The 13,706-nt window shown below is 33.0% G+C and overlaps 3 protein-coding genes across 3 annotated transcripts; 2 read left to right on the plus strand and 1 right to left on the minus strand.

Moving 5' to 3' along the window:
- Nucleotides 1-202: 202 nt before the first annotated feature.
- On the plus strand, nt 203-2,083 carry LOC145613295 (hydroquinone glucosyltransferase-like). The gene has a single exon (XM_081668376.1). The coding sequence runs from the start codon at nt 353-355 to the stop codon at nt 1,781-1,783; it is 1,431 nt and encodes a 476-aa protein (XP_081524502.1). The 5' UTR covers nt 203-352; the 3' UTR covers nt 1,784-2,083.
- A 3,597-nt stretch (nt 2,084-5,680) lies between these two features.
- Nucleotides 5,681-8,649, plus strand: LOC145615406 (NADPH HC-toxin reductase 2-like). Its single transcript, XM_081670480.1, has 5 exons — nt 5,681-6,001; nt 6,242-6,408; nt 7,399-7,606; nt 7,760-8,138; nt 8,274-8,649. Exons 1-5 carry the CDS (start codon nt 5,875-5,877, stop codon nt 8,410-8,412), a joined length of 1,020 nt encoding a protein of 339 aa, XP_081526606.1. The 5' UTR covers nt 5,681-5,874; the 3' UTR covers nt 8,413-8,649.
- A 255-nt stretch (nt 8,650-8,904) lies between these two features.
- LOC145615404 (putative WRKY transcription factor 41) lies at nt 8,905-13,301 on the minus strand. Its single transcript, XM_081670478.1, has 3 exons — nt 12,455-13,301; nt 12,189-12,326; nt 8,905-9,814 (listed from the first exon to the last, which is right to left on the minus strand). The coding sequence occupies exons 1-3, from the start codon at nt 12,823-12,825 to the stop codon at nt 9,214-9,216; spliced, it is 1,110 nt and encodes a 369-aa protein (XP_081526604.1). The 5' UTR covers nt 12,826-13,301; the 3' UTR covers nt 8,905-9,213.
- Between the last annotated feature and the right edge of the window lie 405 nt (nt 13,302-13,706).

Below are 13,706 nucleotides of genomic sequence, written 5' to 3' on the forward strand. Positions count from 1 at the left end.
TATACCAGCATGTATGACTTGTACATTTTTTCTATTTTAATTTTTCACTATACTCTTATAGTCTTACATCCCCACACGCACACCATTAGTCTCGTACCACTATTACTATTTTATTTTTACAACAAAAAAATTATTCTATTTATAAATTTTAATACTCATATTATTTTAATAATTAATAACATTTGCTTTGTTTTCTATAAATAGCACCCTCTATAATCTTTTTCTTTCTCAACCACTAAATTTTACAAAACTTCTCAACATCATAAAACTACAATTATCCCACAAATTATAATCCAAGCTTTCAAATTTGTTTCATTCTTTTTTGTGAATCAATTCAACAAATCAATTAAAAATGGAATCCCATCAAAATTCATCCCCTCACGTAGTGATCATCCCAACACCTGGGATGGGACACCTAATTCCCTTGGTAGAATTTGCAAAGAGAATTCTCCATATTACTCCTACGTTAAAATTGTCTTTAATAATCCCAACTCAAGGCCCGCCATCACGGGCACAAAAGACCGTGTTGGCGGCCCTTCCAGAGGACCGCGCCTCCTCCACCTTCCTCCCACCTGTCAATTTCGACGACTTACCTTCCGATGCTAAGATTGAGACTAGGATTAGTCTCACCTTCGTCAGGTCTCTTCCCGCCATTCGGTCTCACCTTAAGGAGCTACAAGATTTGAACATCAACCTCGTGGCACTCGTTGGCGACCTCTTTGGGACGGACGCCTTCGAGGTGGCACGTGAGTTTGGGATGAAGCCGTATATATTTTACCCTTCTACGGCTATGTGTTTGTCTTTGTTCTTACATCTTCCGGAACTTGATGCTCAAGTTTCATGTGAGTTTAAGGACATGCAAGAACCGGTTTTATTACCCGGTTGTACCCCGATTCATGGGAAATATCTTTTGGACCCGGTCCAGGATAAAAAGAACGATGCTTATAAATGGACCCTTCATCATGCTAAGAGGTATAAATTAGCCGAGGGTATTTTTGTAAATTCATTTGACGAGTTGGAAGAGGGGGCTTTGAAATATTTGAAAAATAATGAACCGGGAAAGCCCCCGGTTTACCCTGTTGGACCGTTGGTTCAGACCGGGTTGAGCGATGATGACAAGGTTGACAAGTGTGAATCTTTGAATTGGTTGGATGAGCAGCCACGTGGCTCGGTTTTATTTGTTTCGTTCGGGAGTGGTGGGACCCTTTCACATAATCAGATAATTGAGTTGGCTAATGGTTTGGAGATGAGCGAGCAAAGGTTTTTGTGGGTTCTAAGGAGTCCTAATGATAAGACTCTTAATGCTACTTATTTTAGCCTCGAGGGTGATCGAAATAACCCTCTAGACTTTTTGCCTAAAGGGTTCTTGGAAAGGACTAAGGAGCGGGGACTAGTTATCCCCACGTGGGCGCCACAAGTTAAAATACTTAGCCACATGGCAACTGGCGGGTTTTTGACTCATTGTGGTTGGAACTCGATTCTAGAGAGCGTGGTGCATGGTGTGCCTTTAGTAGCATGGCCACTTTACGCCGAGCAGAAGATGAATGCGGTAATGCTAAACGAGGGTATAAAGATCGCGCTAAAGCCAAAAGCCGACGAGAAGGGACTAATTGGCCGAGGGGAGATAGCGATGGTTGTGAAAGGTCTAATGGAAGGTGAAGAAGGGAAGAAAATCCGAAATCGAATGAATGAGTTGAAGGAAGCAGCCAATAGAGTGGTTGGAGAAAATGGTTCATCCACAAAGGCACTTTGTGAAGTGGTTCAAAAGTGGATGTCTCACTAAACTAAAGTCACAATGATTTGCATGAAGAAAACAAGTAAAAAATAAAAATGTCAGTCCAATACTTTAGTAGTGCGTGTGAATGTACAAACTTTTTTCATCCTTTCTCTGTTTATTTAGGTCCCTTTAAATTGTTGTTTATTATTATTACTAGTAATTATTATCCATTTAATTGCCATTAATAATATAATTATGCCAATAGTAGTTCTTCAGTCATAGTCCTAGTGTGTAACAGGACATGATTGTACAGAGTATTAAATTTGATCAATTATTTTGTTATAAATAAACTTTATTATGCAATAATTTACTCATATTTTTCGATTTGATTCTACCTACTTCTAAATAAAAATGGTAGGGTAGTTGTTGAGAATTGGATGCATATATATGCTACAGATTGGCAAGTGATAAGGCCTGGGCCAAAAATGCAAAAATAATTGAGGTAAATGGACCCCATAATTAACAGGTAAAAATAATTGCATTGGTAACTGTAGAAATTAAAAGACATTATGCTATAATAATGCAAATGTATACAATGGTTTTGGCGGTTGCTATTCTTTTGGACTATTTCATGGAAATTGCTTGGTTGTTGGAGGCCAAATCTTCATGGAATATATGCATCAATAGTATACTCCTATGTTATATGTCGACAATGATGGTGTTTGCGTGAGAAAGGTTTGGCAACTTTGAGAATGGTATGGCAACTTCCGGAGAAGTTGCCAAACCATCCAACCTTAAATAAAGAAAAAGAAAAGGTGTAAGGAGTTTAGGAAACAGATAATGGTTGTGATGGATTGATCGTAACTGTCATCCTATTATGTGATGGTACATCGAGTAATAGCAATAATTAAAGTATTAAAAATTTATAAAATTTTGTTTTTTCTTAAGAAGTAACGTATTACAGAATACTTTGTTACTTAAGATCGTCTTGCATGGCTTTAATGATCTTAATTGTTATATAGTTGTCAATGATTCATTTTAACTAATCAAGTGTTTAAAGGCATTAATTTTTCCTGAAACTTAGCTTGTTTAACGTTAATTAACTCTGAGGAAGTGTTCTATTGAAGTGGAGTATGTTTGAAAAGAAGTGGAGTATGTGAACATGGAGTATTTTATTACAAGTTTATCCTTCAAGGCTCAAGAGTTCATGTGAGTATGAAGAAATAGCTGGGAAAAAGCCATTGCATATTTTGATTTTTGTTGGACCTAAGAATAGTTTTTATATATTTAGTTTTGTTAGTGTAGGAGGATTTCGTAAATGTCTCAGTTCATGCACGTTCTATTCACATCAACAAAGAGTAGACTATGAACACCAACAGATTTTGAACATAAAAAAGTATTATTCATTTAATTTGTCATGTGTTTCAATTCACAACATTTACTATGTGTTGGTTTATAAATAGTTGGTTTACAAATGGGCTATGAGCCTTTAAGTAAATTGAACATGGGCCACCTGCCTGATGTTATGTACTCTTTTTTTTTTTTTTTAACCGAGATGTTACGTATTTTGTATATTGTTATTATTGTATACCAAGTATATTGAAACTTATATACAAAAATAATGTTAAATAAGGGATGATAGTGTAAGGGCATGTTCTCTTTAGCTTACTTTCAGTTCAGTTCAATTCGGCTCCAATCAGTTCAGTTTTTAATTTCTTTCACTCATAAACAGTTCAGTTTAGTTCAGCTCCAATCAATTCAGTTTAGTAAATTAGAACAAGCCCTAAGTTTGAATAGCTGGATAAATTATGATTAGTGAGATGGAGAGAATATCACGTAAATTCTAGTGGCCTAGAGATATACTTAGTATTATACAGTGTACTTCTTTCCTCCTTTCTCTTAGAAATTAATGAACAAAGTAATGACAAAAGTAAGCTTTGAAAATTCATATTTAGATATTTTGAATATTGAACACGAAATTTGTATGATCAAGATAACTCTGATAAGTTACTTCAAACTAGATAAGTATAAGCCAAACGTCATCAAACATAACCTATTTGCAATCCCGCACATTATTATATAAGACTCAAACTTGTGACCTCAAATTTCAACACTAGAAATTACAATTGTCCAATAAACTATGCATATTACATGTTTTCCTTACAAAATTTTTGTTAAAACAATAATGAAAATAAAATGATTCAACCCTATAATTATGCTTACGAATGTAATGACCACTACGAGTAATTTTTTTAACGTTAACCCGAGACATTGTTCGGACTCAGAAAGTTAAATTTGCACGACAATGCAATGGTTCAAGCGTAACATGAAGCCAACTTTGATGACATATAACATAGTCCGCTGTGGATGTTGGGGACTTGGGAGGCCAATATACGTAAGTACGTGACGCATCCATCGTGCTAGATGGGCCTTTCTCGCAGTGCCTCTAGCATCTAATACCACACCTTTTGAAGAACTTTGTACAATAGTCCCCCTTCTTTTTTTTTTTTTTTTTTTTTTTTTTTTTTTGGAATTGTACAATAGTACCCTTTTCTAAACTCTTTAAATTTATGCGTGATAATTGTGTAATTATTGGTAAGATATTTCTAGGCTTCTAGTCCTAACATTTGTCATTTACCAAGTATATTATCATCCTAAGGTGGAATTAGAAGATAAAATTGACTAGTTCTAACTCAAATGATTATTACTATATCAAAAATATGGTGCGAGTAATGATAATTCAACTAAACCATCATTAGCAATGGACATTTACCTACCATCTAGTATTTCATAATAAGCCAATTTATGATACCAAATTTTCTTTTTACTAAGGTAGTAGAGTAGATGTTTCTTAGTTATGTTACCATATCATCCCTTCTTGGACAAAAGGCCTATAGAATACTCAACTAATGAAGTACAGTAGTAATTTTGGAGAAAAAGTCTTAAATTGGTCATCATGAACTATAGAAACAACAAAATCTATATACGTATGTCAGTATCTCACACTTACGCAACTGACTTACGTGATATCATATACCGTTACGTGATATCATATACCGTTATATTTGTGTTGGATAGTAATTGCTTATCTATTTCAAATTGCATATATATTATTATTATTATATTGTGTATATCAATTACTCGTACTAAACTACGTAATAGGATAATTCAAATGGATAAATCCAAAATGCGGTTGAGGACTCGAAATTGATAAACATACCATCGTTATCAAGTTTTTCTTCAATTTGCTCATTCTTTAATCATTGCAATAATATGAGTTTTGCATTGTATAAGTATTGAAGTATATATATATATAAATTTAATCATATCTGTACGTTAACAACTATGAGTACATGAAAAGAAATATTGTATTACTTGTATTCTGTTAGCTTAAATGTCATGAAATTATTCAAAATGGTATTACAAAAACCAAAAAAAAACAAAAAAAGTATTACAATACTCAATAATCTTGTATATTAGTATTAGCCTATTAGGTCAAAGTCATGAAACTGTCGAAGATTACCTAATCTCTCCCAGTTTACAATATTAATGTGATGATGCCGCCCGTGAATGAAGAGTCCCAATTATTTTATTTTCTCTAAAAAAAAATCAGGAGAGCAAATGATATACTTAGTAAACGGGTTTCAACCTTGGATACCACTACTGAGTATATTGAAATAAAAAACATTAACCAAAAAAAATTAAAGCTCCAATCAATATCCACGTACAAATATACAAAGACCACAAAAAATATAGCTAGCGTCCAAGTATCCACCTAATGAGTCATTTTCAAAATTAACTATGGATCTTAGCCGAAATATTAGCTTTAAGTCATTAATAACTCTAATAACACTTGTTGATATTAAAGTTGGACTTTGAGGGCGGTGATTCCTTAGTTTTTCCTCTCAAGTGTCTAGACTCTGTAAGTCTGTTCACTCAAGTCAAGTGAACGGGACAACTTACTTTACTCGTAAACAAACAAAAACAAAAGAGATATCCTCTACCTCTACTACGTTACCTTAGTTTGAGGATATAGTCGAAAGTCCACAAATATTTCTTTCGGTGCATAATTAACTAATAATAGGTTGCCAAAAAAAAAAAAAAAAAAAGTTTGGGCAGTGGTACTAGAATTAACAAAATAATTAGGATTGTATCAAATGGAGGAAAGCAATAGATATTGCAAAGTTTGTGTTACTGGAGGTTCTGGATTTATTGGCTCATGTCTCATTAAAAAGCTCCTAAATAAGGGCATTTACCATGTTCATGCCACTCTCAGAGATTTGGGTTAGTTCTACTCTTTATCTTTTCTTTTTATTGATAATTTCACTTTTTATAGTAACATAGTTTTCCCGTTTTTTTTTTTTTAAGAGAGTCACAAGGGCGGGGGTGAGAATTGATACTAGGATCTCTAGAAATCAGGAGGAAAACTCTAACTACTTGAGCTATCGCTATCCCTCACTCTCAGTTTTCCCATATTTGTAATGTCATTTTAATCATTCCCTTTATCCTCGAACTTAATTACAGGTGACATCACCAAAGTGAACCGTTTAAAGGGGTTGGAAGGAGCGGAAACACGATTGCAATTGTTTGAAGCAGACATATATAATCCTCAACAATTTGAAGGGGCCATAAAAGATTGCCAATATGTGTTCCATGTTGCAACACCTTTAATGCACACTCAACAATCTCAAGTTTGTCTCCCTTTCATTTAATTTCTCAATTATTCCTACCCTTTTATTTTTTTGAGTAGTCTTTTACTTTTCTAGCTTTTTGGGCTCATGATTGATGAAATGCTACCCCCCACAAATATGGTTGATTTGAAAGATTCATGTAGATTACTAGTGTTATAGTATATCGATCCGACAGTCGGATCATTGTGGTCTTGTGGATATTGGTATTAATTACTCCCTCTGTCTAGAATAACTAACATATGTTGATGCACTAAATTGACATTATTTTTATTTAATTAAATATTAATAAAGTCATAAAATTATATTATAAAATTTTATATTAATAACTATCTAATTATGTATTTTATGATTAAAAAATTATTATTTTAATAAAAAATTATATTTAAAGTTAATATATAAATAGTGAAAGAAAGTTCAACGTCTCAGTATTTTTGGGATGGAGAGATTTATGCATTATTGATTAATTGGTAATTGTTGAGTCCGAATAATAAATGTTGTCAAGCAAAACTAAGAAATACTTTGATATCAACAAAACTTAAATTTAGTACTCGTAATTGGTTCTAATATATTAGTGTACAAGTACATATCACACCTTTAGTGTCAAAAGAGGACCAAAAATGGGTTGTGCTTGTTCAAATTGGATGCAAGTCACTATTGATTATGGCCAATTAAGTTATTTTCATCTTACTTTAACTAGATTAGTTCAAATAAGGGCTAATAAAAGGCTATACAAGTTTAATCAAAATCATAAAGTTTTAACAAATACTCTTATATAGTCCATTGGTTCACATGATTATTATCGTTCATCTAGTGCGCGCAAAAGTGCAGGACATGCTACACTAGAATGAACAATTAATGTAGAATGAATATCTCTTAACCTTTATTTTGTGCATGCTGAATACTAAGTAGATGATTACTCTTAGCTTGTATTTTGAGGCTGACAATTCAATTTTAATTTGATGCAAATTGAACCTGATTACATGAAAAAAGTACAAGGATTTAACAGAGGCATCATTAGCTGGAGTAGAGAGCATTATCAAGTCATGCATAAGATCAGGCACTGTGAGGAAACTCATCTATACCGCCAGTGTGATGGCTGCATCACCTCTCAAGGACGACGAGAGTGGTTATAAGGATTTCATGGATGAAAGCTGTTGGACTCCTATACATCATCCCTTTATTAGTTCTTTAAATCATAAGATAGTACAATGTTACATTAATGTAACGAATATGTCACATGTGTTTAAATTTACAACAAACATTTCTTGCACAAATTTACTAATTAATGCGAGCTGAGCACAAGTTTTGTATGTGTAATACTAATTGTTGTATGTAACTCATTTTAATTTCCAGGACTATGTAATCTCAAAAACAGAATCAGAGAAAGCAGCCTTGAAATTTGGAGAAGGCGGCGATTTGGAGGTAGTAACCCTGGCTTGTGGGTTAGTAGGAGGGCAGACTATACTTTCCTACACGTATCTTTCCTCTGTAATGGTTATGATATCTCCACTCACAGATATCGAGTTTAATTATAAGGCGTTGAAAGATATAGAGGATTTGTGTGGGAAGGTCCCTATCATACATCTTGAAGATGCTTGTGAAGCACACATTTTCTGTATCGAGAATGACTCAATCAAAGGCAGGTTCTTATGTGCCAGTGACTATGTTTCTGCTGCTGAAATCGCCGAGTGTTTACAGCAAACTCACCCTGAATTGCACATCAAACCAATGTAAGCTAAGCCCAATTTAGTCTTGTTAGAACGGAGGAAGAGGATTCTCTTCAATTACTGAATCGGAACTTTACTAGCTATGTTTTCGTGTTCTATAGGAAGATACTTATTATGATTGTATGAAAATTATTGCAGGTATATGGAAGGATCAAAGAGGGCTATAAAGTGGGGATCAACAAAGCTAATTGATCAGGGTTTCAAGTATAAGCATGACATAAAGATGATATTAGATGATTGTGTGAAATCCTGGAGGAAATTAGAAGAATCATCATAAATAGTATGATATGTTGATGCATGGATCTAAACCGTGTCTTCCCAAATCTGAACTCGATTTTAAGATCACAAAAGTTATTAAGGTGAGGATCAAAGCATAGATGTTCGCGCTAATTTATAAATGTACATCTGGTAGAACATAATTGTATGAAATTTGGAATCTGGTTGTTATGTGAATTGTGCAATTTGGAAGACTTTGTAAAACTTAAAATTCTATAATAATCTTTGCTCTTTGATATTTTCTAGCTAAAACAAATTGAAGTCATATTGCTTGTGCAGATTCTGGCAATTTTTGAATCAACCTTATAAACGTCATAAAATAATTTCTTCTTCTTTATTTTTTTTTTTACATATATATATATATTGTGATTTGAGTTTTATATTTTTGATCCATTATTTCTAGGGTGTGTGTAGTTTTTGGACCAACTTACAAGGAGTAATTCAAGCAATGTACTTAGGTATTACATAAAATTTGTAATTTATACTAATACACTTCAAAATATGTAGAGAGATCTTATTCACATAACCATCTCTAAATTAGACACAAATTTGTTAACCTCAAAAACTCCCTATAATTATACAACATAAAATTTCTAGTCCTATGCTACAACGCCTCAACAATCTTCATAATGCAATATGAAAAACACGTAGAGTGTTGAATTTCTTGAGGCGCGAAAAAAGTAATAGCAAACGATATAGACTATGTATTTATAAAAACATTAGTAATTAATTCATCACTAAGCAAACTTCCTACCATTTTGGTAGTGGTGAGTAGGATTGAAAGGACAAATGGTAGTTTTATTTAAAGCTCAAAAGGAAAATTGCAATTAAAATCTAGCAAGTCATCAATAGGGAACTCAAAGTCACCTACTGGTGAATTTGTGACCGAATTTGGGCCTGAAACCCCTTCATTGTTGTCGGTTTCCGAGGTTTGCACGGTAAGTCCAATGTGGGCATCGGAAGGCCGGTATGGTGACACCGGAAGATAGTTCGACTCCGAGGTTGTTGGTGATCCAAAAGCAGGGCAGAAGCTCATCATGTAGTTCTCATTAGGATCATCAGTTTGTAGGTGAGTTGAGGTGAATGAAAAGGAACGAAATATTTGGGCATGGTTAACGGGCTCTTGCTCAGGTTCTACTTTGAGGTCACCTTCTGGGCTTAGGCCCACATAGATTTCATTTTGGTTTGGGCTTGGAAGTGTTTGTGGTTCTGTTTTCAATTGGGCTGGAATTATGGGTTGGAATTGGGCCTTAGATTGGGCCTGCACTAGTTGCCCCCCTTTGGGACAAGTGTGTTCGCCTCTATACATGATTTGGTAAATGGACGGGTCTTCATCGGAACGTTGGACTTGCTTCGTGGCTGCGCAACCTTTGGTGTGGCGATGAGTGCATCTATAATACCCCCTACAAACGATAAGATGTTTACAATTTATTAGTTACAAGAATAAATTTATTCTGGCCGAACTTAATAAATATAACACAACTCTCCTTTCGCTTCAGTTTTACTTCTCGCCCTTACACGAGTTGTTTTATTTTTTATGACTTGAACTATTAACCTTAAACTAGAAAAAAGTAAGTTTAAGAATTCTGGTATGAAAACGTTGAAAAGGTGAAAATGTTGGAAACTATTCCTAAAAGGCAAAAACATGGAAGAAAAAAAAAATCAAATTTGGACAACATGATAAGTGGATGGTGATCAAATGCTAAAAAGTGCTAAAAAGCAAAGTCATGCAAGCAAATGTTAATTGTCATTACTCCTTTTTGAAGCATACTACTCCTTATAACTATATAAAAATAGTAAAATACAGCCGTCCAAAATATAATGTCACCCAAAATATGACAATTAGATTTGTTGAATTGAAGTTCACCAAACCTAATCTCAACAAGATACATAAGTACTAAATAAAGTTAAAGTAAGAATTCCAGCTTATAAAGTTTTATTTCTATTTGATTTATCTTGCTCAATTCTGCATATTTTTTCTCTGCAATACCTTATTATTTTTGTCTTTTTTGAAAATTGGAGTAAAATATTACCTCTTTTTTTTTTTTTTTTTTTTTTTCTTTTTTTGTAGTTTCCTGGAAAATATAAATGCATTTGTGGCCCCCTTCCAAGAGTGCCATCTATACTTTAATGATTTAAAGGTGATTTTGGGTGCTTTCTAAACCTCAAATCCAAGAACACTCAGACAAACAAAAAAAAAAATAGGGTTTTTCTACCTTATAACCCTCTAACTTTTCGTTTTCTACGATGTGCCTCCCTTTTTTAGAAATCTATACTCTAACCTCAAAAAACATTTAGCATCTATACGGTAACCTTGCCGTTAACAAATTCCGTTAGTGGAGCACACTCACCACTTAATAATACTTTTTTTTATCGATTTGCGTGTTGAAAATGGTTCCGTTAAAGGTTTTGGGGGCTATTTTGGCTCTAAAGGGTCCAAATTGAGCTCAGATTCTACAAAAAAAATGACACAGATGTCTTGTTTTGCGTATTAAATACGTAAACACGCATATCGAGACATTTCTTAATATGCAAAACGAGCCATTTGTGTTATTTTTTTTCAAATCTAAGCTCAATTTGGATCCTTTAGGGACAAAATAGCCCCCAAAACCATTAACGGAACCATTTCCAACACGCAAATCGATTAAAAAATATTATTAAGTGGTGAGTGGGCCCCACTAACGGAATTAGTTAACGGCAAGATAACGGCAAGGTTGCCATATAGAAGCTAAATGTATTTTGAGGTTACAGTGTAGATTTCTCAAAAAAGGGAGCACATCGTAGAAAATGAAAAGTTAGAGGGTTATAATGTAGAAAAACCCAAAAAAAATACTATTACTGAACTACGAGCATGAGATTATCAACAACTTGCAGTTATTGACAAATTAGCATCAACCAGCCCTTTTTTTTTTTTTTTTTTTTTTTTTGACAAGAGCATCAACCAGTCCTAAATCATAGGACCTTTTTATTTATTTTTTTTATTTTTTTTTTTATATTGTTGACAATCATAGGACCTTTTTACAACACATTATTTATTTTTTTAAAATTTTTTTAAGTAAACAAAAAACGATTTTTGGTGATTATAGTTGATGTATGTATATTCAATACTATCTTTATCTAGCTTGCATATTCTCGCTCCATTTATAATTGACCAACTTTTTTATTATTTACGTATTTTTCTTTGATTATGTGTAACTATTTATAAATAAACTCGATTATATAAGAAAACACTAAATTTGCAAATTATGTGATTTTTTATTATCAAAACTAATATTTATTGAAATCGAACATAATATCTCATACTTGTAAGTGCCTAGTTCACATTAATGACATTCATTTCCATTGTACGCAGTAATTAAGAGCGATTAAAAAATTAGGCCAGACTAGACCTCAACATGATACCTCATGCCTATAATGGCAAAAAAAAAAAAAAAAATAGCGGTATATTATCAACGAAACTAACTATCAAGTGGGTAATACATGGAATAATTATTTTACCCAAAGTGGGAAACACAAACTTTAATAAAGTCCCCTCAAAATTCATGTAAAAAGGCATTGTTTTTTTAAAATCTTATTGTTTTGTTTCATAACTACTTTATGGAGTATAACTTGGATATTGCATTCATACAAAAAAATCCCACGTGACACATTTCCCATTCAATATCTTTATTAAGCAAAGTAGCACAAACAAACAAACAACACAACAACAATAATAGTACGATAGATATTCATTTTTAACAAAGGCCATAATTAATTCTTTATGAATTGATTTCTTACCTTGGAAATTTAGCTCCAAGAATTTCTTTTTGCCCATATTTTCTCCAACTATATCCATCTTCAAGACCTCCCTCTAATCCTTTCACTCCTTCATTGCCAATTTGCACAATTTTTGACCACTTTGGCATCATTGATTTCCTACACAAAAACATTACCTTAGTACGGACTACTGAATAAACTCTAGTTTATAAAATTATTTACGAAATAACAAATTACATAAAATTCAACTAAAATCCATGCCAGATCGTTTAGAGAACGATTATTACCTCTTCTTAGAAGGAGAAAAATCGTTGTGAGAAGTTTCACTTTTCGGGCTACTAATGGTCAAAGACTGATGAGATTCCGAAAAATTGGCGTAATTATGATTAGGATTAGTAGTTGAGGGGTCTTGAGGGATTTGAATATTGAGCTTCTTGGCAATTGTGATGGTTTTATCAAATGATGACAACATTTTCTCAAGCAATGAATTATTAAGGGCTACTTGATCATTATTATAATCATCATTTGAAGATGGAGATGAACATGAATTATTTGTTGGGTTTAAAATTTGGTTTCGCAATTGTTTTGCAAATTCCATCCCTTGAAGTAGCTCATTGATCAAATGAGCTCTTCTATCAAAACCCTTCACTTCTTCCATCTCAAAATCAACACCCTTAGCTTTCGAAAACTCGAAATAGAACCTTTTTTTTAATAAAACAAAAGGAGGGTTTTTTTTTTTTTTTTTTTTGATGAAATAAGAAGAGTTTAAAAAGAATGTATTTTGCTAGCTAGAATAAGATTGTAAAGAAGGAATGAGCATCTTTCACAAACATATATGTAAAAATAAATAATCTATATGATGAATAAGTTACAAGAGAAGGACAAAATTTATAGTATAGAAAAATGTAAAAAAGTGTTATAACTTGGATTTGATGATGTGTTGTTCAAGGAAATGCTGAAGAAATTTCAAAGAAATACCTAAGATATGAAGGAAAAATTATAAAACAAAATAAATAGTAAAAAAAAAATGAGCACAAAAAAGAAGAAAAAAGAGTGGGAGAAGTGTGTTTGAGTGAGGAGAGAGAAATTGGTGTGAGTTTAAGCGAAAGTGGGAGGGGGTTGAAAGGAGAGATGGGTAGTGAAGATATAGGGAAGAGAGGAGAGAGAAAGAAGAGAAGGACAAAAGTGGTTTTTGACTAACAAAACCAAAACGAGTGGTTTTGTCACTTGTCATTAATATAATTTAGAATTATAAGTATATTTTTCATTCAATCATAATCGTTGGAGAATTGCTAAATACGTACGGACGACGAGTATACCACTTGAAAATAGTATAGTGCATCAGGAAAGAACATTAGACATATTTTAAATAACATGCTAGTGTTTGAAAAAAAAACATACCTGTATTTGACAAAAGAACATGTTTGTGTTTGACAAGAACATGACATTACAAAGAACATAGAGTCTATTCAAAAAGAACATGTTATTTTTCACGGTTACTCGGGTGGTTGAACGTGTTTGAAAAATAACATAATATTT

This window comes from Chenopodium album, chromosome 25, assembly GCF_948465745.1.
Source record: "Chenopodium album chromosome 25, dcCheAlbu1.1, whole genome shotgun sequence".
NCBI lineage: Eukaryota > Viridiplantae > Streptophyta > Magnoliopsida > Caryophyllales > Amaranthaceae > Chenopodium > Chenopodium album.